General features: G+C 39.4%; 5 protein-coding genes across 10 annotated transcripts in view; 1 reads left to right on the top strand and 4 right to left on the bottom strand.

The window, feature by feature from the left end:
- zgc:153615 (schwannomin-interacting protein 1) overlaps positions 1-6,806 on the bottom strand; it is a 9,419-nt gene extending 2,613 nt beyond the window's left edge. For 2 of the 3 annotated variants that reach the window (XM_006786526.2, XM_006786525.2), the window contains exons 1-3: positions 5,453-5,587; positions 3,576-3,685; positions 44-161 (exon numbers count right to left, since the gene is read on the bottom strand). In XM_006786526.2, the coding sequence (XP_006786589.1) occupies positions 44-161; positions 3,576-3,685; positions 5,453-5,482 (258 nt within the window). In that variant the 5' untranslated portion in view covers positions 5,483-5,587. Of the gene's footprint in view, positions 1-43; positions 162-3,575; positions 3,686-5,452; positions 5,588-6,587 lie in introns of those variants that run through there. The other variant, XM_087832254.1, reaches the window with a different exon arrangement.
- A 1,162-nt stretch (positions 6,807-7,968) lies between these two features.
- On the bottom strand, positions 7,969-9,725 carry LOC118453914 (uncharacterized). Its single transcript, XM_087832451.1, has 4 exons — positions 9,455-9,725; positions 9,216-9,356; positions 9,015-9,133; positions 7,969-8,814 (listed from the first exon to the last, which is right to left on the bottom strand). The coding sequence occupies exons 1-4, from the start codon at positions 9,723-9,725 to the stop codon at positions 7,969-7,971; spliced, it is 1,377 nt and encodes a 458-aa protein (XP_087688577.1).
- Positions 9,726-11,395: 1,670 nt separating this feature from the next.
- LOC102784324 (uncharacterized) lies at positions 11,396-13,913 on the bottom strand. Its single transcript, XM_087831509.1, has 5 exons — positions 13,770-13,913; positions 13,069-13,527; positions 12,766-12,906; positions 12,534-12,652; positions 11,396-12,233 (listed from the first exon to the last, which is right to left on the bottom strand). The coding sequence occupies exons 2-5, from the start codon at positions 13,337-13,339 to the stop codon at positions 11,430-11,432; spliced, it is 1,335 nt and encodes a 444-aa protein (XP_087687635.1). The 5' UTR covers positions 13,340-13,527; positions 13,770-13,913; the 3' UTR covers positions 11,396-11,429.
- LOC102784616 (glutamate-rich protein 6) lies at positions 13,868-18,576 on the top strand. Of its 4 annotated transcripts, none has more exons than XM_087831508.1 (10): positions 13,868-14,243; positions 15,174-15,300; positions 15,396-15,482; positions 15,575-15,765; positions 15,888-15,937; positions 16,081-16,247; positions 16,815-16,897; positions 17,049-17,207; positions 17,433-17,646; positions 17,966-18,576. In XM_087831508.1, the coding sequence occupies exons 1-10, from the start codon at positions 14,095-14,097 to the stop codon at positions 18,218-18,220; spliced, it is 1,482 nt and encodes a 493-aa protein (XP_087687634.1). In that variant the 5' UTR covers positions 13,868-14,094; the 3' UTR covers positions 18,221-18,576. The 4 variants fall into 4 exon arrangements, with proteins under 4 accessions (XP_087687634.1, XP_006786587.2, XP_035762063.2 ...); XM_006786524.3 differs by having other exon boundaries at positions 13,889-13,943; positions 15,172-15,300; XM_035906170.2 differs by having other exon boundaries at positions 14,149-14,239; positions 15,172-15,300.
- selenot1a (selenoprotein T, 1a) lies at positions 18,372-25,207 on the bottom strand. Its single transcript, XM_087831510.1, has 6 exons — positions 25,017-25,207; positions 24,118-24,228; positions 20,807-20,933; positions 19,775-19,862; positions 19,472-19,638; positions 18,372-19,353 (listed from the first exon to the last, which is right to left on the bottom strand). The coding sequence occupies exons 1-5, from the start codon at positions 25,148-25,150 to the stop codon at positions 19,514-19,516; spliced, it is 585 nt and encodes a 194-aa protein (XP_087687636.1). The 5' UTR covers positions 25,151-25,207; the 3' UTR covers positions 18,372-19,353; positions 19,472-19,513.
- Between the last annotated feature and the right edge of the window lie 85 nt (positions 25,208-25,292).

Genomic DNA, 25,292 nt, shown 5'->3' with positions numbered 1-25,292 from the left:
ATAAAACCCACATATGGTGACACAGAGAGACTCGGACACATACCACAGGTGACAGCGGTGTGTCTAGGCTGGTCTCTGTCCTGCTGTCTTCAGCATCGCTGTCCTTGTCGCTGCTGCTGTCATTAACAAAACACACCTGCAGGTTCACCCCACTCTGCAGCCTGAGAACACAAATGCAATATTCAGAGGCGCTCAGATCGCACCCGTTTTAGTCAGAATCACACATTAGAGAGCACAGGCCAATGCTGTTTGCACACAAGAAGCAAACACCATTTAAAATAAAAAGAATTTGGGTCTTTGTCATTTGTATTTGTTTAGTTTCTTGTCTATTTTCTTTGTTTAGGGCAAAACTTATAAATGCATTTGAAAAATGAAAATTAGACAATAAAAGTTATGTTTGAGTTATTTCATTTGATGCTTAGCTAAGTCTACAGGCCTATTTAATCTTGCTGTGTGTTACGCTTTGGTGTCCTGCCTGTCAATGTATCTGAATTTTGAAGTCTGTAACTCAGTGTAGCAAAACAAAAATTTCCTGATTTTTCCAGCTGTTAAAGCTTCCCAAGATGTTGCTTCATTACAATGGCGTGGTCCACACATTCATTCTCATATTAACTTATAATTAATCTAATCAACTGTTTTTGCTGGCTAACACCTGAATGCAAAATTGGCTAACAATAATTCATATGATACTTTGGACCAAATGAATTCATTTTTGTTGACATTTGTTGGATTCACATGTCAGCGATGCAGTCTGGGTACACATTGGTTAGGGCTGGTCAGTTCACCTAAAATAAACCAAAACCAACATTTAGAACCTCTAACTGATTTAATCTTACGAACGTCGGTTATTTTTTTAAATTATTTTTATTTTTCTGTCAATACAGAATTCGTTTAAAGCACACTCTGCCCTGTCCAGTCTGCCACATGGAAGTATCATGTAGGAAAGGTTAAACATAGGGCCAAATAAAATTGATGTGTCCCTTATTTGGAGACATTTTTGGCTACAGGAGAGTCAACCTCAAACAAAAAGAGGAAAACTGAGAGAAAAATGGTTGAAGCGACCAACAGTAATACCGCCAGTGTATTTCAACACTTGGAGCACAACAATATTACATTAGCTAACTGTTCAAGCTTTAATTAATATTAAACATTTAGTTTAGCGGCATATTTACAATAAAAAAAACTAATTAATTAATCGAAATCAAGGTAAAATGTTTGCCCATTGACTTTGAATTTCTGCATATATTCATATTTCCAGTGGTTCCTCCATATTGGAATTTTTGGCACATCCCAAAACTTGTTTAGCTAAATCCAAAGATTTAATCACAGATATGGAAACAGCATAGTAAAGCATAAAGCCATTTATTTATTCAGATTTCTGTTACTTTAGGTCACACAGCAGGTTAGGATAATATTCATTATGAAACAATTCATCCGACTTTACAACAATGTGGGCAAAGACTCTTTTTCCCATTTCATAAACAAGGTCTTTAAAAAGTGGTCGGTAACATCTCTTATACAGAAGTGATGGAAAAAAAACCTTAACCTCAGCCTTTCCAAGGGTTCAAAACACCATTTATTCAATTCCAGATCATGATACTGAAAGAACCTAACAACCCAAAGTAACCTTCCCCTACACTAAGACAAAAACAATTACTTAAACAACACCTCACTAACTCTTTTTGGAATTTCCACCCTAAACTATACCCCGTTACACCTTTACCTCCAACGGGGGTGGGGGTCACATGCTCAATTCCACCAATTGTAGCTGTGGATAACTGTGTCAGGCATTACTTCTTCTTTCGCAAGCTGACGAAACTACTTTCTCAAACATCTACAGTAACGAAGGACAGCCCCACTGTGTGACATAAACTAAAGGGTACTGTGGGAAAAAGAAAAAAAAAAGGTTGGGAGCCAAAAAGCTACTGGAGGTCAACTGGTGTCACGGAGAGAAAAAGTACTGATGTAAGTGCTGCGGCTTTGGTTAACCACGGGGAGTCTGTCATAATGCAAGTCGTTCCAGTTGCATTACATGTTTTGTGTTTTTCTATCCAAAACTGCAGACGTGAAATGTCATTTCCATGGAAACTAGTATGTTATTTGATTTCTATCAAATATAGTACTATTTACAATGACATTTTATAAGAAGATATAAAATATTCTCTAAGTAAGTAAAAAAATTACTGATCAACTTATTTTATTTGCATTGCAAAAATAAACAACAAGTCTGACAAAAAAAAACAAAACATTGAATACTAATGTTTAAAAAATAAAAATATTTGGATATTTCTGATATTTAAAAAAATAATTACACTGTCCTTTTATTTTTATTATTTAATGATTTAACGGGCAGGTTGGTGGCACAGAGTTCGAAGAGAACTGTCCAATTTGAGAACATCATGTCTGAACTGTGTCCCACCATGAAGCTGGGGCATCGCTTAGTTTCTGTGTGGGCAGCTCATCATGCAACAAAGGTTAACCACAGTGCCATGCTCTACGTTCCCATTCTTTCCATACTCTCTAGATAGCCCATTGTCAGTCCCTTTAGACTGACTGTAAACATAACTGTGGCACTCCGGGAAAGCTTTCACTTTCGCTTTGCATGTCTGTGACTTAAATGACTCACTTTCATCCTCTGTTGTTGCACAGTCCGTATGAAACCAGCCATGATAATTAAACGTACACACAACTCCAGAACGTCACTGCTTCTAGATAAATTTCTACCAGGGAAAACTATTCCATCTCCCTAATTTGTTTGTTGTAGTTTTCAGCTAACAGTTGTTAGTCAACAAATGACGTAATCTGATGATTAATCCCCTCTCCTGGCTGTAAAGGTCTTAACCCTTTAACACCCAAGTATAATACAGGTTAAGTGGAGTTATTTTGTACATTTTCTCTGTAAAATCACCAGATAACTCTCATTACTGTGAATCATTTGAATTTCCTCTCCCAAAAATGGCTGAGGACTTACAGTAATGTAAAATGCAGGTAATAAAACCTAGGCGGAGCTGAATTTTATGTTCTTCTTTACACAGCAGTATTTTGTGAATGCTTTTTGCTACAATGATACACTAAATATCCCCCAAAAAGCTCTTCTTCTCTTCTTTCCGAAACCATTTGAATTTTGTCTCTAGCAGAAATGGTAACCGAGTCAAGGTCATTTGAAAGAGCTTGTAAAATGGGCCCTCCGCCAGGCCTATTGTAAATAAAGGGTTAACATAAGGTGCTTCCATGATACAGTTGGCATCTCAGCCAACAAAATAAATAAATACATACATAAAAAAATATTTTCATGAGATCTAGACTTTAATATGAAAAGGCTTTGTGAGAACTGAGCAGCTTCAGGAAACCAAATGAATTTTCAGTGACTGATGAAATTCAGTTCACCAAATTTCAGTGATTTATTTTTCATTTAATTTTATTGTACATCACTGCGCTCTGAAGATGTGCAAATGCAGTCAGAATGACATATAAAGCCAACAATCTATCACATTATTACTGTTACCACTCATACAAAATTATACCATCCAACCATTCTCTTCTGCTTGCTCACACATACACTCAGTCAAACGCACCGAGACGAAGGGCCGTTCTTGCTGCAGCTGGTGTAGATGACTGGCTCATCGTCATAGAAACTGCCAAGGGCAAGTTTCTGCCTGATGGACTCTCTCTCATTCCTCTGGGCCTGCCACAAACAGAGAAACATGGAAGCACAAAGAATATTAACACAGACGAGGCTCCTGTGCTGCCGTCTCTCTCGGCTTGATTTGCCAAGTGGGTCGCTTATTGACAAGGAAGACTGATGAAATTCATAAACAAATGCATAAATTCAGGTAATACCAAAATGAGAGGACACTCTCATTTCTTCTAATCAACTATAAATCCTGTTACACCCGATTAAGAGGGAAGATGTGATGGATTCACATCTACCGTCTACTTTTGATTCCATGTATGAATATGAGTGTTAAAACATTCATTATCTGCTGCTACTACCATCTGACAGCCTGTCCAGGATTTCTCATCTAATGCGTGTAAACAGTAGTATTGAAATAGATGTATAGAAAATGATTAAACGAATGAATCTGGCAGATGCAGTCCTCATTAACACTTCAGAGAAACGTACTGTTTCAACTCTGAGAGACAGTGCACATATTTTTTTTTCCACAGGCCAGGCCCAGAAAAGACTGAAGAATGAAACAAGTAATAGGTGTATCTATCCAGTTATGTCAGTGCATCTGAATGCATTTTTATTAAAGATCTTTGTTCATTACAATCATAGGATTGTAGTGACGGTGAATCATCCATAAATGGCTTCTTTCACTAATTTATGCATCACATTTCATCATCAAAACAGCAGGTACTATCTAAACTGGTTAAAAAAATTCCATTGCATTCTTTTAGTGCTGCTGATTCAAAATGCCGTGTCACTGTGGGCTGGTGTTTTACAGCTTCCTCTTCCTTTGTGACTAGTTTCTCTTGACCGACGTCCCATTTTTCATACTTTTTGTTTCACTTTAATGACATTGGATCTTTATGTTCTGCCCCCTTTCCCCCATCTGTTTTTCTCATTCTTTTCCCCTTTAACCTTTTGAGCTTCCACACCCGAGCCTTCTATCTCGTTTCCTTTTATTTCACTTCATCTCAGCTTTCAGTCTCTAGCTCCCCCTTTGAACCGATTTCATTTTTTTCCCTTGGATCCTCACAACATGATTTTCTATTCTGGCATCAAAGGGAAAGTATTTATATATGATGGATTTGAGCCAAAAACATCTGCTAAGCTGCCTGAGTTTGTGTGTGCTCTTTGGAACCACACATATATTGAATAACACTTCTAAAATTAGGCACGTTTCTCTTATGTGTCAGCGTTTGTACTCAAAATAGCTGCAAAACTGATACATACACATACACACACCACTACACCCTCTTTTTTTGTGACGCATGCTTAGATGAGGATGTGACGTAAAAGCATAAATGAGTTCATTGCCATCATTCTCCAAACCAACGCTGGCCCCTGCTCACCCACTTCAGACAAACAGATGCCCTCCTTACTCACAAACTGACTACACGAGCACATGCACCCCCACAAGCCAAAAATTGTACCCCTTATAAAGAATGTACATGGTATGACAAATGCAAATGTAGAACGATTTTAGTTCCTATTCAAACAAAAGACAGTATAACATACAATGATATAGATATCAATGATCTGAGATGGAAAATTGTGTCAAATCTGACTGAACAAATGCAGGAGCATACATGTTACACAGATATATTCGAGCGCAACCACATACGAACACACCCACTCCCTTTTCCACTCATCCCATACGGCTGATTTATCTACAGCATCACACCCATGATGGATACCTATCATGTATACCTTTAAATATCTTGTTAAATGCTACACACCCATCAGAATCACACACTAAATGCAAGCAAATACAAATCCACACACCTGGTAAATGCGTTTCTCTTGGTGCACCATCCTTCAGCGCATCGTACTAAAACAGCCGTCCTGCCCTCCTCTACACTGCAGTGAAACTAGACCCAGGAGACCCTCTCTTATACCGCAGCTCCGTGCAGGAGAGCGAGGGTGGGAGGAAGGGATGACAGAGCGGGGAGGGGAGAGGCAGCAGATAGGGGAGGGTGGGGAGACGTGGGAGCAAGAGAGGAAGGAGTGGGCAGCGACGGAAGCAGAGGAGAGAGAAATCAAGGGAGGGGAGAGAAGAAGCTGCTCAGTGCTGCCACTGCTTTCCTGATCTGTTATCTGTACCTCCATCTTCCTCTATTTTCTCTCTCTTGCCTTCTCCTCTTCACCTTTCCTTTACTGGAAGGAGAGGGACAAATAATAAATCTGTGTTTCTGATAAATGGAGGCAGACATTTTGGATCTATAAAAAAAATGGCAGTTGGATTAGGCTAGAAGGCCTAATGGATGAGAATGCAACAAAATACTTAGAGGCCATAGCTGGTTCTCTAATAGATCAACATCTGATTATTGGCCTTACACAGCGTAGTAGATTTATTATATTTGTTTTGTCTTCTGGAGGAATTTCCTCCAGCCACATCCCACATCAAAGGTACAAGTGTAATGAGCCGTAAGAGGCATGAGGAAGCACATGACGCATTTGTCCACATGTGCATAAACAACCAGTGTTGCACACACACACACACACACACACACACAGGCTTGCAGTTAGTTCCCACAGTGCTGTGTCACAGTGCAGTTGATTAAATGCCTAAAGACTGAGTCATCTTCCTTCTTTCGTCAACATCAAGCCAAATATTCTATTCTCAGTCTCTCCATGCCAGGAATTTTGCTTATGGAAAATATGCTGTATATATATATATATATATATATATATGCTGCATGCATATAAAACAGTTACAGAACTGCATATTGCAAATATGGCAATAAACACAGCCTGTTGTTGCACTTGTCTTTTACCCAAATTTATTTTTTTCCCTATAGCCCATTCCTTTTTATTTGGAGAAGTCTCTTCAACAGCTACAAGAGACGTAGCCATCAGAACAAGTGTCCTCATTTATTTCCATGTGTGGATCAAACAAGAGACACAGTGAATCACTCACAGAGATGCTGGACAGCCTGGTTCTTGCTCCACTGTAACAGTGATCTGCCTGTGGTGCAAAGATATCCTTAAGCTCCTCTGCCCAGCTGCGACTGTTTACCATGCATCCTAATCTTCCTCCCTGATGCTGTGCATCTTCCCACCAGTGGCACATCGTGGCCTTTCTAGTGAATACGTCTCCCTCCTCTTCCTCATCCATGTCCACATCATAGTCCTCCATAAAGATACAAAGTAGAGTAGGCGGAGCAAACTTTAGAGATGGAGGAGGAGCTGAGAGATCTGGTCGGGAATCTAGCCAGACATAAACAGGAGAGGAATACAGATCTTTGACCAAAATTAGTTGTTTAAACGACGGCTGTTCCAGTCTATTTAATGCACGGTATCTTAATGTTTCCTGTGGCAGCATGGATAGAAAAAAAATAGATTATATAACAAAATGAGATTTAAAAAAAATGTAGAATTTCAGTCTCTGGTTTTAATCCTTTCATTAAGTTCATTTTAACAAAGCCACAAAACAAATCTATAGCCTGATACACACATCCAAATTCTTTATCACTAGTAAAAAGAAAGCAAAATCCTGTGTACCACATAAAAAGCTCACCTTGGCTAAAGAGATGCAACCACTTCTTTAAATGACTGAATAATTTAACCAGCTGCAGCGAGACACATACGCAGTGTTGCATGAATGATCTACTGGATTTCTTGTTCTGGAGCTCTGGACCCTCCAAGTAGCGTTTAGAAAATGAAGTGGCTGAACGACAATGAGCGTGTCTGGATTCAGAGTCCAGCATTACACATCTCTCAGTTGTCACGTGTGGTTGAGTTTCAGCGAAGTGTGTACACACAGTCACGGGGTGCCCAAGGGGGAGAGCACTGTGAAAATATATAGGAGCAGACAGAATAGGGGCTATGTGCAGTGGGTGAATTGGATTTATGCAAAGACAAGAAAAAAAGTGTTCCATAAGAACTAAAGGTAGCCCTCTAGATACTTTCTTTATTCATTGTCTTAGTATAAGCTCTAACAAGTATTGAGGGGGCTTGCTATAAATAGGTCAAACATTTGAACAGTAATTCAGTTTGGTGTTTTAGAAAGGGGTGTACCATGACAACCAACATGCTTAGGAACTGTGCATTTCACCATCATTAAATGACCAGTCCTTTTCACTTGAATGAAGAGAGTGTAGTCTTTTGTAGTGGAAAAAAACCAAACAAAACAACAACAAAAAACCCACATACATGAGAACAAGTTCACAGTAGAAAAATCTTTAATTTTCATCATCATCAGGCACCATGAGAAAACAGGATTTTCTTAGAACAATTTAACCACTACCAAATTCACACCAACAAGAAACCCTAAGCACTTCGCTCTGCTTAATTCCCAGTCAGGGACCTCCTTGACCTCTGTACTGAGGAAACCTGGACGCAGTTTGCAAAGGGAAGCCTGAATGTGTTTGGAAACTAGATTTAAAACCTGCTTTGGCCATGTACTTCTGGTCATCAGGGAGTTTCTTAGCCTTGTATACAACATATGGCTCAAAGGGGAGCTTGTCAAATGGAACATATGGTGCTATAGGGGCTGCAGAGGTTTCTGGGCTGACAGGGCTTGGGTAACTCAGTTTCACAGGGGAAGCTGGGTAACCTGGCATAGCAACTGGGGTAAATTGAGACCAAGTAGGTTGCTTTGGCAAATTTGTTTTTTGTTGGTATGAAGGCTTTCCATAGAAATATTCAGTCTCCGGGTTGTAGTAGTAAACCTGAGTTTTGTCAGGGATCATTTGCAACTGTTGGACTGGTGGAAGGTAGTGCATATTAGGAAAATGTGGCGGGTAATAGGCAGGGCTCTTGGAAGGAATTTTGTTGCCGCTAGGTCTAACAGTCATAGGTGGTGCCACAGTGGTTGTAGCTGGTGGCACAGTGGTCTTCACTGGGAGAAAGTAGGAGTAATAAAAGTTATATGGGTAGTACAGAGGGTATGAATATCCAGGTGGCTTTGTGTGAGGGCGAGTGGTAGTTGGGTTAGTCTTAGCACCTGGTGCCATCATATGCATGTAATAGTTATACCAGTAGGAATTATATAGTTTAGGATAATAGGGCTGTTTTGCTTGTCGTCTTGAGCGATGGAAGTGCCATGGCCTGAGAGAGAAAGGAAATTTCCTGGACTGTTGAACTGGGCAGATGAATTTAACTGCCATCCCCCGCCAATTCATTGGCAACACATATCTTCCATTCTGAAACAAAGAAAACCCAACATGTTTTGGCCTGGGGTTTTTTTTTGGCAGATTTAGCATCAAGCAGGTATACCAACTCTAAGTTTGAAGAGTTCTTTTTCAAAACTACCAAAAGAAAATATGGAATTCATCAAATAGTGCAGATATGAAAACCACATTTCATCAAGTCCAGGTCCTTTTAAAATAATAAAAAAGCATACCCCTGTTAGCACACTGCAGGCATTATAAGGGACATTTAAAACTAGTCCCAGTGCGTTCTGCTGCATTGAGAAACCACAGCTTTCAGGCACGTGCTTCAGTGGTAAGGGTTGTGCATTTTCTGAGAGAAGGAGAAAAAAAATGCCAGTGTTCAATGACAGTTTTTAAAAGACAGTTTTGCATACTTATAATATTTTTTCTACCTATGTGCAGTTGTAGATCAGCAGCACCAGGCCCCATGGCCTTCAGCTTCATCTTGTTATCACTACAGTATAGTGAAGAGTTTAATTGACTCCATGCTGCTTCATTAGCAGTGTCATTCTTCAGCTTTGATCTACTCTCTGCTTTAGGAAGAAAGATATCACAACACAAAGTTAACTGCAACAACCTTTGCCTCAAGTGTACCGAGCATATCAAATTAGCAAAAACAGCCAAGTATTACCTGTGATGCTTGACTGATGCAAGTCAACTTGCAGCAATGCATGTCCTGTGGCAGCTGCAGAAGAAGCAGATCCTGACTGGGAGTTAAGCCTTTTTCCATTAAAGAGAATGCTTCCCTTTCTTCCATCTTTCACTGCAGTCTCACTAGATCCCTCACGTTTAACTTTTTTGCCCAGCACTTGCAAGTTTAAACAAAGGGCTAAAGAGCACAGGAGTAATGTGACTGCCACAGTTTGACATGCTCTACATCTCCCACGTCTATCACCTCCCATAGTGGTGACACACAGTGCAGATGGAAAGCACTTCACAGCGATGCAGAACAACCAAATGACAGCTTCTGATGCTGTCTGCAATTTGTCACCAGCTAATCAACACAGTTACAGTTTGCACCTGTGGCCTCATTAAGCGCCTTTGGCAGCTGACTCTAGTGTTGCCCTGGGATAAGTAGAACATTTTTTATGGAGCATGAAATGCGTGGAATTCTATAGTCATCATAACTCATGAGTATGCAGACAAGATTATCCTATTTAGATATACTGTAGACAAGTGCAGGCTCTGTCTCTTGTTAAACTAAAATTATTCTTCTTTGGAACATAAGTGAATTGAATCAAGAAAAATTCAAATAAGTGTAGCTAGGTTATTCCAATGAGCTTAAGAAACTCTTCTTTGACTCGATTAATAATCAAATAAAAGTTCTCAGTTTCAAGAATTACAGTAGTAAACACCATCTAACTGTAGCCTGAACACTGAATGACTGAGCAGAGAAGAGTTTTATAAGATCCTGTAAAAGAAAAAGAACTGGAAAAAAAATGAAATGCAGCAGTAGTGTAGTATTCGCTTCTCCGTTTAGTTACATTTTTATACCATATATGCATTTGTCAGAATGCATGCAGAAGTATGAAACCAGAAGTACAAACTAGTAATTTCATCATGGTGCCACTTTATAAATGCCTACCCAATAAAATGCTGCAATAAAGCAGAAAAAATGCTCTGCTGACTTTTTCCTAAAATATCTGGACAAATTTACTTTGTAGCAAATAACCAAACCACAAATGTGATTTAAAAAATTCATACAAAAATTTACATCTCATAATATGTGTTGTTTTTCATCAATTGCAGGTTAACAAGTTAAAAGAAAAATGAAATCACTTTGTAATTTGCATTACTAAAATTAATATCTGAATAAACCTGTATATGCAAAATAGTGTTCCGTTAAAACACTTGTTTGCAGAGCTTGGCAAGCTATTACAAACAGCTAACTGAAAGAAAGGATGGGCTCAAACAACTCCAAGAAAAAAATTATAAATCCAATGAGTGGCCTAAGATGGTGGTTATGGTAAATGGACTGGTTTAGTGTATTTCAACTCTTCTTGAGCACTTTATACAATATGCCTCATTCACACCCGCCCATTCGAGCAGTTTTTATTCTAAGCTTAAGTGCCATCTCACATTGCACTCCAATGGATGCATGATACTTATGCTGGAATATTTGGCATGCAGACTGGAGCAGCCAGGGACTGAACTACCAACTTCTCAATTGTTGGATGACCACCTTTGTCTCCTAAGCAACAGTGACCCTGGTTATTTCTGATAATGTGTATTGACAAATTGTGTTAGTCCTGTAACGACAGTCCATTTTCTGCTTTGACTAAGTTGGAACAGCATGACAGAACATTGCTTTTTATCAGTGAAAAGCAAGCTTCACAGTTCAGGCCACATAAGCCCAGCATAGTGCAACAAAATAGTGACTTTCCAACATTACATATCCACCCACCCTTTGTTTGGTGGGTGGTTGCAGACAACGCCCAAATATCATCAAGTCTGCCTATTAATTCCAATCACCTTAGCACTAAATGCTCATAACATTTATGATTCTTGAGTTTGAATCTGTGGTGCTGATTGAGTTGAGCTGTTGAACAAAGAATTTCAAACCAAGAACTGGTGTTATTTAAAGCCTTTATTACATTTTCATCAAACTATGACGAAAGGGAGGGATTGGGCATTAACTGAACTTGTTGATGGAAGTGTGGAAAATTGTGAGACTGAGCTTGAGGCAGCAGAGTGTCTGTGCTTCCGCTTTCCAAGTCTGGATTAGGATTGCTTGGATATTGAGGAACAAATTGAGGGAAAGGCACAACATATTGAGGGAGTACGGTGTCCGAGCTTCCAGTAGCAGCCGCCAAATCTGCATTAGGGTTGTTCGGATATTGTGAAAGAGGGACAAACTGAGGGAAGAGAGGATACTGGGAGAGGAAATTCACATTGGGTGGAAGCTGCAGTGAGGGGGGATAAAAGTCAGCGTTAGTTGTGGTTTGAGTATCTGCTGGCACAGGTAATGGAAAGGGCCAAAGAAAAGGTGGACCAACTGGTTTGTAACCAGGTAAGACAAACTCTGGAGGAATGAAGGATTCTGGCTTTGCAGTGGTGGTTGGGGGTGCTCTTGTGGCTTGAAGTGGGGGATAAAAGTAAGGATAGAGGGGGGAAAAGGGTGGAGGGTATTGCTGGAATGGGGGCATTTCTGACTGCTTAATGGGTTCTGCAGGATCCGATACGGCAACTGAAGGATATGGATAGTGCATTTGTTGTGGAAAGAAAAAGGGTTGAGGAACATGGGAATACAATTGGTCTGGATTTTTGCTAGTGTAGGGCATCTGGGAGTTTGATGCGGGGTCCTGAGGGGTTTGAGAGGCAGTCGTCATAAGAGCTGGTGCTGCAGGTTTGGAACACCAAAGGGAGATTGGAATACCCTGCCACCGCATTGGAAGCACATAACTGCCACCCTTTAAAACAAGGAGGAATATCAGGACTTGCGTGTTACCAGTCAAGGAGTCAAAGTTATTTACCCCCTTTTAAAAGAGCCATAATTGTTTGAGATCACAATATTAAGTGTTTATGTTTAGCCAAGAGACAGTTCCAAACCCATGACTAGCAAAGTAAAGCCTCAGCCATCTAAGGAAGATTTCGCATTATTTTAATTTACTTTTGATAATTTAAAAAAATAATCCTCAGACTAGCCAATTTTAACAGCAGGCTGCCAATTATTCAAATACAGCATAAGACTTAATTTCAGTTAAAATTACCTCTTGAACCACACTGCAGCCATTATAGGGAACCATCATAACAAGTGACAGTAAGTTCCTCTGCATGTTGTAGCCACAGTTGGGAGGGACCTGGCTCAGAGGTACTGGCGGTGCACTTGCTATGGGGAAAAAAACAGTTTACATGACGATGCAACCAAATGGACACTTTACTACAAAAAAAAAAAAAAAAAAAAAAAAAAAAAAGGAAAGAAAGTGAGCCCTGCTTGCTTACCTTGGTCCACTGCTAGCTCTGACGCTCGTCTTCCCACTACCCTGAACTTCATCCGATCCCCACCGCACAGCAGCAAAGGTACCATGCGCCTCCATGCTGCTTCTCTGGAACTGGCGTCATACATTTGGCCTTTTGACCAGCCTGACGTGGGAAAAAAAAAAAAAAATCAAAAAGAGCAAGTTTTGCAGTTGTGCACAGAGGCATAGAGCTTTTAAATAAAAATCTAAATGTAAGTACATCTCCAAATAAGCACGCTTTTCCTGCAGCCAGTGTCCTTACATAAACTGTGGACCTGAAGCTTACCTATAAAATCTGCTTGATAAGATTCCTCCACGGATGAGTTTGTAGAGGCTTTCCCATATTTAACCTCTGACTCAAGGCCTGAGCCTTTCCCGACAGATTTTCCGAATACGACTTTCCCCTTTCGAGCACCTAACGCATCGGCCTCTTTGCGCCCTCCTCGTCTCTCTGTTTTCGTTAGTCGGTAACAGTCTATTGCTTGCACTAAATGGCACATCAGAATAACAGCTACAGCACAACAAACGGAGGCACGTCTCCCTTTTTCTCTACGCATCGTTTAGCTGTGCGTGTCTCCTAGAAATGTTAAGAGCTGGAAGGCGAGACTTCGCCACGGCTATTTGTGCGGCAGCAAACAAGCCAGGTACCGCCACAGCCAATCAGAAGCCGCTGCGGGGACATCAACGGATTCTCTAATTACCTGGCACTATATGCACCTGAGTAATGTCTGGTTAACATTTTATTCTTAACGGGATTTGTGTGTGTGTGTGTGTGTGTGTGTGTGTGTGTGTGTGTGTGTGTGTGTGTGTGACAGAGAGAGAGAGAGAGAGAGAGAGAGTTTAATTAAGACACACAGTAATAATTAATGAGGTAAACTAAGAAAAATAAAAGCACAACCGCTGCATCTAAAAAATGGTATTAATGTGGTATGTGTTCAGAGACCTCTGCTGCTCATAAATGGAAAGCGCAAAAACGATTTCGATTACCGAAGCGAATTTGTTTTGTCAGCTGCAGTTTCCAAGCTGACCAATGAAAGCTGGGGATCAACCTCTTACGTGCTCAGAAAATATCAAGAATTTGAACATCTACGATGCCATGGCAACCACCAAAGCTCCACCTGCCGGTGAAGCTGCAGAAAGGCTGTTAAATGAACCACTGAGGTGGGATTATTTCCTGCCTCCAAATCCTTTGTAAACACTAGATTACCATATTTACACATTACAATAATTGTGGAAAGGTTTTTTTTTTTTTTTAAATCCGGGGTCTTACCATAGATTTTACTGTTTATTAGAAATTTATGTCAGAACGCTTATGAATGTTAGCATAACCAGTCCGATAGCAGCACAGATGAGGTCTGCTGTTATGTTTACACATTACCATACAGCTATTTCATCTCCATGGTTACTAACAACATCGGCTAGTCTGAAGCATCGCTCAATACTTGACTACCACTGGGGCAAGTACGTGGTGTTTTATTGTCGTGCTGTCTTCAGCATATCTTCATAGACTATGTATAGAGGTGTTTGTTTTCACCTACTGTCAGCTTTATCTGTCTTTTTTCCCTCCTTAAATGATGACTGCTTTTATATATGTAAAAATATATTAGAAGTATTATACTTGAGTGTGTATGTGTTAGGGATAAGTTTTGATTCCTGGTAGCACATGAGACTAGCTCATTGAGCTGAGGGTGGATTGTTTTATCTTGGGATAAATACACTAAACACAGTCAAGACAAAAAGATGAAGTCCAGCTTTTCCTGCAAGTCTGTTCAAAGTACTTTTTTTTTTTTCAAACAAAATATCTCCTACATGTACATTGACTGGTCACTTTATTAGATTGGTGGACCTTCTTTTGGCTTCAAAACTGCCTTGACTCTTCTTGGCACAGAGACAACAAGGTGCTGGAATCATTCCTCGGATAATTTGGTCCATGTTGATATGATAGCATCACACAGTTGCTGCAGATTTGTCAGCTGAATCCCTGATTGCACCACATCCCAAAGGGCCTCTACTGGACTAAATCACCCTTTATAACCATTCTATTGTTCAGTTTGAACTTCAGCAGGTTATCTTGACCACATCCACATTGGCTGGTTAGATGTAAGCAGTTGAACAGGAATACCTAATGAAGTGGCCAGTGAGTGTATATTTATAAATACATACCAACACTGTTAACAGTTCTCTTATTCAGACTTCTGTGTTTCATTAAATGGCACTGCTACATTAGCTCGTGATCTACTCCATGTTCCAGACGACCATATAAGACCTTGATTGGTTTCACATGGTCATATAATAATCTTGATATTATTATATGGATTAATATCTCACTCTTTCTAAAAATCATTGATTGTTTCCTTTTATTTGTCATTTTTTCTCCTTGTCTGGTAAGAGGATGCGATGCAGTTGCCCAAAACCTGTCAGTGACCCACCCACCTATTGTATCAGAGCTGCGGGAGTTCTGAGGTACAATCGTGAGTCTGACAATCACAGGATGAATTTAACAAGTTTTCCCCAAAGGGTAAAAAAAAATTAAAAGTCAAATTTCTCCTTACTTAAGGAAGGAAGCAAGGTGTTACAGATAATGTTACTCTAATAAAAAAAAATGTTATTCAGTCCCAGACAGAATACCCAGCACAATGTGAGTACTGTGGGGAAAAGGCTCATCCTCTACTTGTTCTAACATGGGTACATAATCCTGAGGTGAGGCAGATTGTAAATGGTCAAGTCAAAATCCCTAAATTCACCTATTGTACTACATGACCTCCTTACCCCCTCCTCTGTGTCCATCACAGACCCACTTCTGTTGTGCTCAGCGGCAGCAGCTATGTCAAATGCTGGTGAAGCAGAGACTTTTGTTTGAGGAGAGATCTAACCTAACCTTTGGTAATCTAACTTCCAAAGACCACATGGAAATTCTGTACCACAAATCCAGACAGAGTGAAGCTTACCGCATGTTTATGAAAGGCTTTCTGAGAAAACCTAGGTACACATTTGCATGATTTTGCATGAAAATGCCTGTAAACAGAATGAAAGTAGGAACAGAAATATGACTCAAATAATGTGCAAAATTAATATGAGTAGCACTTATTTTGTATTGTTTCATAGAATACAATCAAGAGAATCTACAATCTACAGTGGTTACCCAGGGGAGACCTGTGAGTAGTTAGCAACATTCACACTGGAAGCCTGAAACTTTTGCATACAGTCATAATAAACAGACAGACAGACAGACAGGTAACTGCATCTTGATTTTATAAAGCTCTGTGAAACTAACGTAGTCTATTTTGCTATTGTTTAGCTGTCTCTGCACCAGGGGTCTTCAGGTTAAGACTCTCACATGCTCCAGGAAAGGGGACAACTTATTGCAGTAGCACAAGTGAAAAATGCTTAAAAATGGAAGAGGAGGAGGTGTTGCTCCCTTTTTATGATTGGAAACCATTTCAGTTTGGCATATGTAATCATCAGGTAACATGCAAATGAATATTACTTCTATTTTTCATGACCCACAGAGCTTGTACAGAGCTTGTTTTTTCTTATTATATTGTAAATATATGACGTTTTGTTCTTGCCAACGCAGAGGTTTCATTTATGTTTGAATAGAGACCTCATACAGCTGCATTACACACTAACACAATGCCCCCATGTGGTCACACTGTGTCTACATAATACATTAAACCCAAAACCTTCACAAATGCAAGACTTTGTTATTACGCTAAATAGTATTATTATTTATAAAGAGAAACTACTCAATTTTAGTATCGTAAACTAGTAAAGCTGGGTAAAAAGGCCAAAAGACGATAAAAATCACCCTGCAGAGGCTGACGAGTTTAGACATTGAAAGAGAACTTGAATGTAGAGGTAAATTTGTAATAAAGCAACCCTCCCACTTCTTTCAAACTCCACACTATTAGGTTATGATAAGAATAATAATTGTTTTTTAAAAATAATTTTTCAAAAGTCCATGTAATTGTGTGCAAAATAGAATTTCTAGACATGATAATTTCTTCTTTTGAATGTTATCTGTATTCACAGGTGGGGTCTGAAGTTTTACAGAAATTTTATTCCAGTGGCATCAAATTCCTTACCATGTTCCCTGATGGCTCTGCTCAGGTCTTGTATCCTCTCAGATTTGATCAGATTGATCATGAGACTTTGCGGAAGTGATTTAAAAATGCACAATTTAAACATTAAAGAAATCCAGGGAATTCCAGTTGAATTGAATATCCTCTATAGTCAGTGTTCCTGTCCTTACCAGTTTGATTACAGTTATCCCTCCGGCCTCTTGGCTGTACTTATCGTGGTCACTGAACACAATGGAAGAGTTTGTATAGTGTATGACGACGTCAGTGCCCCTAATCAACAAATCAGAGCTATATTCCAGTCTGATGGCAGAGCGACATGCTATCACACCAATGGAAACATATGGTAGATAGCATTTTTTTTAATATTTACCATTTATTAAATATTGCCTCTTTAAATTATATTATTAGCCCTATAGTTGTTGTCGTCATAGAGGTTGCTGTCAAAAAATGTTTTTGTTTATGGGGTGTAAATGTAATATTTAAAATTTGCACAGGTGAGCATAAATACATAATGGCAATGAGCTACAGTCCATTTATATGCATGTATTTTTCTGTACTCGCATTTCAGGCTGTCCTTAAACATGTCTGGTGGCCGATGCTTAAACAATGCAGGCAACGTAACTTGTAAGTGGAGCTGGGGTACTCCCACGCCCCTGCAGCCCATCTTTCTGTCCCTCAACAAAACTGTTGGAGTTCGAGTCCTGGGGAACAAACAAGTGTTTGTTTCCTTCTTGGCGGGCAGGCAACAGGCTAAGTTCAGTGTGGGTACCTGCTGTGCTCAGGTAAGACTGAAGCACAGACAACTAGTCTGCACATTGTGAACTGGCTATTTTATATAATTAAACACATGACAAATAAAACATAACAAGGGTTAAAATGGGAAAGAAAAGTTGGAAAATATGTTCATTTTGAATATGACACTGGAATAAGTCTAAAAGTTTGGATATGGGTATGCATTACTACCAGTTTTCTGATGTCTTTCTTTATGAAAGCAAATATATTTTGCCTTTCAAACATTTAACTACAGAGGGTTTAAATGATTTGCAAAATGACTGTAACAAATGCTAAAGTGCTTCATTAACGTGAAAAATCTTTGATTAGGGTGAATACGTGCATACTTCAGGCTCATCGGTCTCTAAAGACGAGCTGCTGGCATTGGCAGCCAAAATCAGGATCCTCGCAGCAATTCAGCATCTTCACCAGTACCTGACGACGCCCTTACATCCACAAAAACTTAAGACTACACCAGCCCATCACTTACAGGTTACTGCTCAAAGGCTCCTGAAAGTCAGTGATGATGTAATGATGAATGACAGTGACAAAGCCTTCATCCTCAAGTGCCTTCAGGATTGTTGATGTATATGTAATATTGGAACATGATGACAGTGACTGAAAAAACCCCCCCACAAAAAAACCCCAAAAAAACTGGAAAAACATTTTGCATGTCTCATTTTTTGACTTTAGTTACCAGAAAACTATATCACCTAAAGAAAAAAAACAAAAAACATTTCATGTACTAGCACCTGAGTGCCAGCATGTCGATATTTTAATATATAGAGATAATCTTTATAGCATGCTTGGCTGAATCAGTATTTTCTCATTTTTAAGGCCAGACTTACCTTTATTTTAAATTCAATTTAAATGGAGCCCAGTTTTACAAAGAGAATATCAAGTAAAGGTGTTATACAATTAACCCAATAAATGACTTTCATTACTCATTGTCTATAAAAATCATCTGTTGCACAATAACCACTTTATTTCTTTTAGGCTGGTCTTGTAGTCATTTTTTTTTTTTAATTTCTCCTCTTTTGCCTTGTAATATAAAAATCAGTGTAGAGCTTCCCGAAGACTTAATAATCAGGTTGTTACTCCAGATATTTCATACCATTGCATAGTATACCCACAGTAAACTATAAGCCTGATGACAACAGATGCGTTAGTATGTCAACTCAACACCACACCGCAGTTTCAGAGTTAAATAGTTAACAATATGTTTTATTAATCTTCTTAGTTTCTTCCAAGGTTTGTAAATATAAAAATTCAGAAATCATACCAACAGGTTCCCAATGTTATTGTCACAACAGTGATGACAGACTTTTAAGTGCTGCAAATTTCTACACGGTAAACTACTTGATAAACAAATTTCTACATATGGCTCAGTGGTACAAATGACACATTGTTTCTTTTTTCCCACAGAGATCAAATTATATTCAAATAGTTAAAGACTACAAGAACCAATGTTAACTCTCTCCTTATGGGCTCACTAATATCACCTGGATGAACTCTGTAGTAGTATGAATAGTACAAGAAAATGACAAAATGGCCAGCACTGTTGCCATGGATCCCACTCTGGCGTCAGGGGCGGGTCATCTCTAAGGGGCGCAGTGAAGAGTGATGGGGACATCCAGTCTGTGCTAGCAGTGTTCCTGCCTTCAGCGCAGACGTTCATAAACATCACCTCACAGCCCAGTGAGAAAACCACCTCAGACCTAGAAGGGCAGAGAAAGGAGCAGGCCGAATTAAAAAGCATAAACCTTCACTTTAGTAGAAGTGACTCCAAAACAAACAAAAACAAAAAATAAGTCCTTGGCACACGACTGTACTTACATGGAGGGGCTTTTAGCTTCAGCTAGGAATTGAACAGTAAGGTTATGAATGGTGGTGGTGCCTTGTGTTCATGTGAACGTTCATCTTCATTTCATTATCCAGGATTTGCACAAGCTGCTGCATGGAGGGCAGGTGACCTGACTCCAATTTGGACCACACTGGTACATCTATAAAAGAATATTTTCATTTTAATTTGTGGGATAGATTTTGTTCCATCATCTCAAGTTTATAAATGTTATTGCAAGAAAAATGAAATAAAGTCAAATCCACTGGGCACTAAGTACGTGCTAGAACAACACTCACCATTTAATGTGATTTCAAACGCTCCTGTTGACATTAACTGGTTTTCAATCATGTTGCTGAGGAAGAACACCATCATGCAGGCATAAATCTGATGGAGAGGAAAGATTTATTTTATTTAAACAGAGTCTGCAATGTTCAGTGAGCAGAAATTAGGACAAAAACCCCACAGGATAAAAGTGTAGTAACAGGTTAGCATGTAGCTGCTTTAAAAATATGACGTTCATGCCATCCGTTAGTGCACTTCAGTAGTCACTCTCAGTGGAGTAACACTTGCCAATATGTTAACATTGTGAAGTATATGGCTATTTCTCAAAATAAATACATTTTAAATCCAAATTTTAAAACCAGATTTCTGCTCTTAAGCCAGCTGATTTAGTGATATCAGTCTAGATTCATGTTAAATATTATGCGAAAGGATTCCATGTATATACCGAAAGCAGCTTAAAAAGCAAACACATACTCAGCGGAAGAAAAACTTAAGATAGTCTTTGTTATCAAACATATGTGGCTTAGAAGCAATTTTAAAAGAACAAATTCACTAGCAAAACCAACCCAAACCAAAATGAATAAGTCTTTATTGTGTATTTAAAGGCAAGAGTTGCTGTTATGCACTTGGGTTTCAATGGCACAAAAATAGTTTTTTAATCTTTTTCAGCCTTCTGTTAAAATGCAAGAACAACCATTATTGCAGGAAGGCTTTTGGGATTTGCCAGGTCTCTAACCCTGGGGATAACAAATCCAAGCCAAACAATACTTAACAAAACAACCAGAAGCCACCAAATGAAGAGCTAATGAAATCCTGTGGGTTTTAGTTGTACTTGGCAGCCTGTAAGTAAACGGAAACCAGAGCCCACCTTTCTTCATTTCTACATGCTACCCACGCCTGTGCTATCTGCAATAACTTGCCAAAACAATGTGCAGCTCCATCTACTGAAAAGCCAGAGTCTGCCGTCTAACACGCTGTTACACATTAAAAACACTAGAGTAAAAACGCTCCCATAAGGACACAGTTTTGATTCCAGGAAACCTTACCTTATTTCCTTGGCCCCATTCCCACATTCCGGGGGCTTGCATACCAAAGAGAGCGAACGGGTCCCTGCCGATGATAATCAGCCCAATCACCAGCAGTTTGAAAACAGACAGGAAGGAAGCAATGTGTCTGTGGAAACAAAACAAAAATATGTGTAGCTATGGATTTGAATACAGCTCTTATACATGATAGCATAAAGCAGACAGAGCTTGTTACTGATGTAAAATCTCTCCAAAATCTTTAGTTTTACATTGTGAGACATTGAAAACAATGGTTAAAGAATCTGAGGGGGCTTGATACCATCTCCATTTCTTTTGCACAGCTTTTCTCGTGTGTATTCATTAGAAGCCCAGAAAAATACCTAAGAGTCTCAGTAACACCACACCTTAACTACAACACCTGGGACTGCTACACAAATACATCTCACATGTAATACAAATACAATCCAATTCTCCAGGCAATGATTCCTCAAAATGCGACTAATTATTCAGAAACCAAGTTATAGTCCATCTGAAACCGTAAACACAAAGAAACAGTTCCATAGAAACTAGAATACAATGAGAAAGATTTCATGTGTTATTTTTAAGTTCTCTTTTGGACTTTATTATCATAAGTCACAGTGCTGATCGTTGTACAGATGGACTTGTTGGCTTAGCTAAATACCTAATGTTCTGATGCAAGTCTTGATGCATGCTCAATCATCCAGGTAAGTAAATCCCAAAAAGTTGATTCTGTTCATCTGGATGTAGTGTTTTCAGTGGGAGAAACACTTCATCGCTCATCCAAGTGACTTCTTCAGTCTCAGCTGACTGCAGGTTTCCCCAACCTTATAAACAGTGCATTGCATTATAACTGAAACCAGCCCACTGATTGAATAATGGGCTGTGAGGTCAGTTCCTTGATCATTAATATGCTGGTTTTAGTTATTATCCATTTACGCATGTCATAGTGCCTGGTACCAGGTACTTTTTTTAGTAAATACTTGACCAGGGGTCTAAGCGATCCGAGCAGGTACTAAAATGTGACATCATCAGACTGCATGCCACCGTCTCGTTCACAAAAATCAAAATCTGGAAATGAGAGAAACGGCTATAAAAACAACGCTGTGTTTCCAGAGTCTAGCGTTCACATCGTGGGATGCTCGGACGTGGTGCTATGACTAGGGATGGGTATTGATAAGATTTTCATGATTCCAATTCCATTTTCGATTCTGTTTAACGATTTGATTCTTTATCGATTCTCTTATCGATTCTTTTTTAAAAAAGGAGAACACTAAGGTCGAATAGCTTAGAACTTTTTATATCTTCTCTTTGAACAAGATAGAAATTTAGGAGTAACATGGCCTTACAAACCCAACAGTGACATCTTAAGAGATCCACAGCCTACGGCTCTTCCATGGGGTGTCACAGAGTCCCCAGGAAAAAAAAATTGTAAATGTAAAATAATAAAATAAATATTCTTCTGTAGCAATAACAAAGTATAACATCAATTATTCTGTAGCAATTACACAAGAATATTCAGTAATGTTCCTGCCTACAATTAAACACATTCACTTACCATCTGCTGTGGCAAATGGGTGCAAGCCTTTTACCACAAACTTAGTCACTGCTCTGTGACATTCGTCTATCCTGGCCTGAAAGGAGACGCTAACGGTAGACTGCAGCGAGAACTGCCAGCATCTGAGCCAGCCAGACTGTCTGTCTCTCTCATCATGGTCACCTAAATGCACAGTAATGGCAGGTTTTGTAATAAGGCAGATCGCGCTAACATAATATGCACTGTTGGTTGATTATTTACCTGCCGCATTAACGGGAGAGGACGTGCAAACGTTACCGCTGCTGCTGGGTTGAGATTCACGAGTCCGGAGCGAAATTAAAAACATGACATTCATTTAAGGTTATTGCGTGTTTTGTGAGCTTTTGCATATTTGTAGTGTTTCCTCCCTTAAATGAAATGTCTACTTTGCAAGTATTGCAAGTTGCCCTGTTGTCATCCGTTCTTGTAAAGTATAATCAAACTTTTTAGCCGCCGTGTTTCCTGCCAGGTAAATGACGCTCCGCAACGTGGTGACGTCATTCGGGGCGACTGGAATCGATAAGGGAATCGTTTGCAAAAATGGCAAACAATTCCAAGGAATTGAAACAGTGGGAACCGGTGAACCTTCTCAACAAGAACCGGTTTTCGATACCCATCCCTAGCTATGACGACAGTCACGTGTGTTAGGTAGCACTGCTTTGTAATGGAAAACCAGTTATCCAAGTCGAGGTGTGGCAATCCATGGCAAGTAGGTATTAATGGAAAAGGGGCTTAGGTACCAAAGTACTTGGTACTACAACCTAATGGAAAGTCCTTGAAAATGAGTTGAGCCATGGTGAGCTAATCTTAGTAGGTACGAGTGGAAAAGGGCTATAAGAAATATGGGAAGTTGTGGATTTGGTCATTTGGAACAGATTTTTCATTACCCTCCCAAGTTAAGGCTACATTACTATTAACTAATACCTAACTGACCATTACGTATGTCATAGAATCCTACACCATAATAAAGCTATACATTTTTAAAAACTGAAGGAAAAAAAATGCATGTCCCCACCCAATGAACACATTTACATTTCAGAAGATTTATGACTTAATTTATGCTGTTTCTTTCTTTCTTTTTTTTTTTTTTAAATCTTTATAGTTTTTAAACTTCTATTTCTGTAGCTTTTTGACCCGTTATATCTTGTGAAACAAATTTATCTGTAATGCTGACCCTGCATTAACTTAAAATGTGACAAATAAAACTAAAACACCAAAATAGCATGACATTCCACTTAATTTACATTTAAATACTTTAGCTGAAACCATCACATCCATGTCTGTACTGTATACACCAAGGAAGGTATGCAACTTCAGCCCCATGGCCTGAAAATTTAAGCAATTAAGGGAATGCATCACAGTTGTTTGGATTACCTGCGGAGAGTACCCATTTAACATCTTTAAAACTTGGGAATGCAAAAAAAAGTAAGCTGGAGTAAAATTAGCCCAGTTCATCTAACAATTTGTCTATTGCTGACATTTTGATTTGATTTGAAGACATTTTTCTTCATTGGAGTGATTTTAGGACACTGGATCAAAACATCTTTAAAAAGGACAGCAGTTTAAGCAGTGTCTACCAAAACTACCAGACACCAATCCATGGCCAGATATGTTCGTGCTTGAGAATTTCACTTCCTTAGACAAATCACAGCTAATCCCAGGGAGCTTTCAGCCCACTTTAATAAGGCTCGACGTAATCCACTTGTAACAAGGCAGGCAATCTTTCGCTCTCGCTTACCGATACATGGGAACAGGAAGATAGTTCTCCCCTTCAATGCGGATGTCTGGGTACCGCTGGTACAAAGCCTGCGTGTACTCCTCAAACACCCGCTTGTATCCTCAGGAAATGCTGTGGGGGAAAACAAGGACACTGCTAGAAAGCCGAGCACAGTCTAAAGTCAAAACAGGACAGGCTAACAAAGGTTACGTTGATGATTTAGCACGAAGATTTGAATTTCAAACTTCTCTGTTGATCATTTACTCAAAAGTTTTATATTTGACTTGGCAGCAGCGCGTTATCGTACATGAAAGCTGCATGTTCAGCTGTGTTTGCTTTAGTGACTAGCTTATTTACATTGCAAACGTGGTCTTAAAAAAATAATTTCCTCGTAAACAAACGTCAAACAAAGTGAGAGTTTTCAGGTTAGCACACCGCCTCCTGGTCAGGTTAATATTTGGAGAAGTTAGTGGACTAATTTGCCTAAAATCTCCAAGTCTATCAGCGAAAACAATATGTTGAATTTACCAACAATAACTGCAGACCAGAGGGAACATTTTACTGTAATCTGGAAAAAAAAAATCCTGTCGTCGTAGCGTAACGATAATGACGCATTAGCATGACCTACACACAGTAGACGGTTTATTAAAGGTTTAACAGCGGAAGAGGAAGCCATGTTTTCCACCAAATGTTTACGAAAAAAAAGTGCCAAAAATGATCGACTTCCAGAAAATGATTTCAGTAGAGCTTTTGACAGCTGTTTATTTATTCAGTTTGAACAACCCGCAGCGTTGTTTTCCTAACAAACATCCGGTAAATTAACCTCCTATCGGCGAGCGTTTACCGATTTTAGGCCTGCGACGTTGTTAGCCGGGGGCTAGCGTGCAATGACTCGCCAGTTTTTTGGCTCATTTGCTTACCAGATTTGAAACCTGAGAAGAGGTCCAGTGGCAAACTGCATCTTCATTTTCTTTATGCCGCTGCTGTCACCAGCCGTGGCACAGCAGAGGGAAAACACCCCCAAAACCAGGAGCGAGAACCGTATCCACTTCATGGCTGTCCTCTTCGACGGTCTCTTCCTTAACCCGTCGTACACAGGCAGGTTAATCTGTACATTTCGCTTCTGGTTGGTCCCTCCTTTTCCTCTTCATCCAATCGCAGGTTTTAACTAGTACTGGTTTCATCTTTAGCACCAC

Source organism: Neolamprologus brichardi, chromosome 18 (assembly GCF_056152115.1).
Source record: "Neolamprologus brichardi isolate AB-2024 chromosome 18, ASM5615211v1, whole genome shotgun sequence".
NCBI lineage: Eukaryota > Metazoa > Chordata > Actinopteri > Cichliformes > Cichlidae > Neolamprologus > Neolamprologus brichardi.
This window is presented reverse-complemented; position numbering and strand designations above follow the sequence as displayed.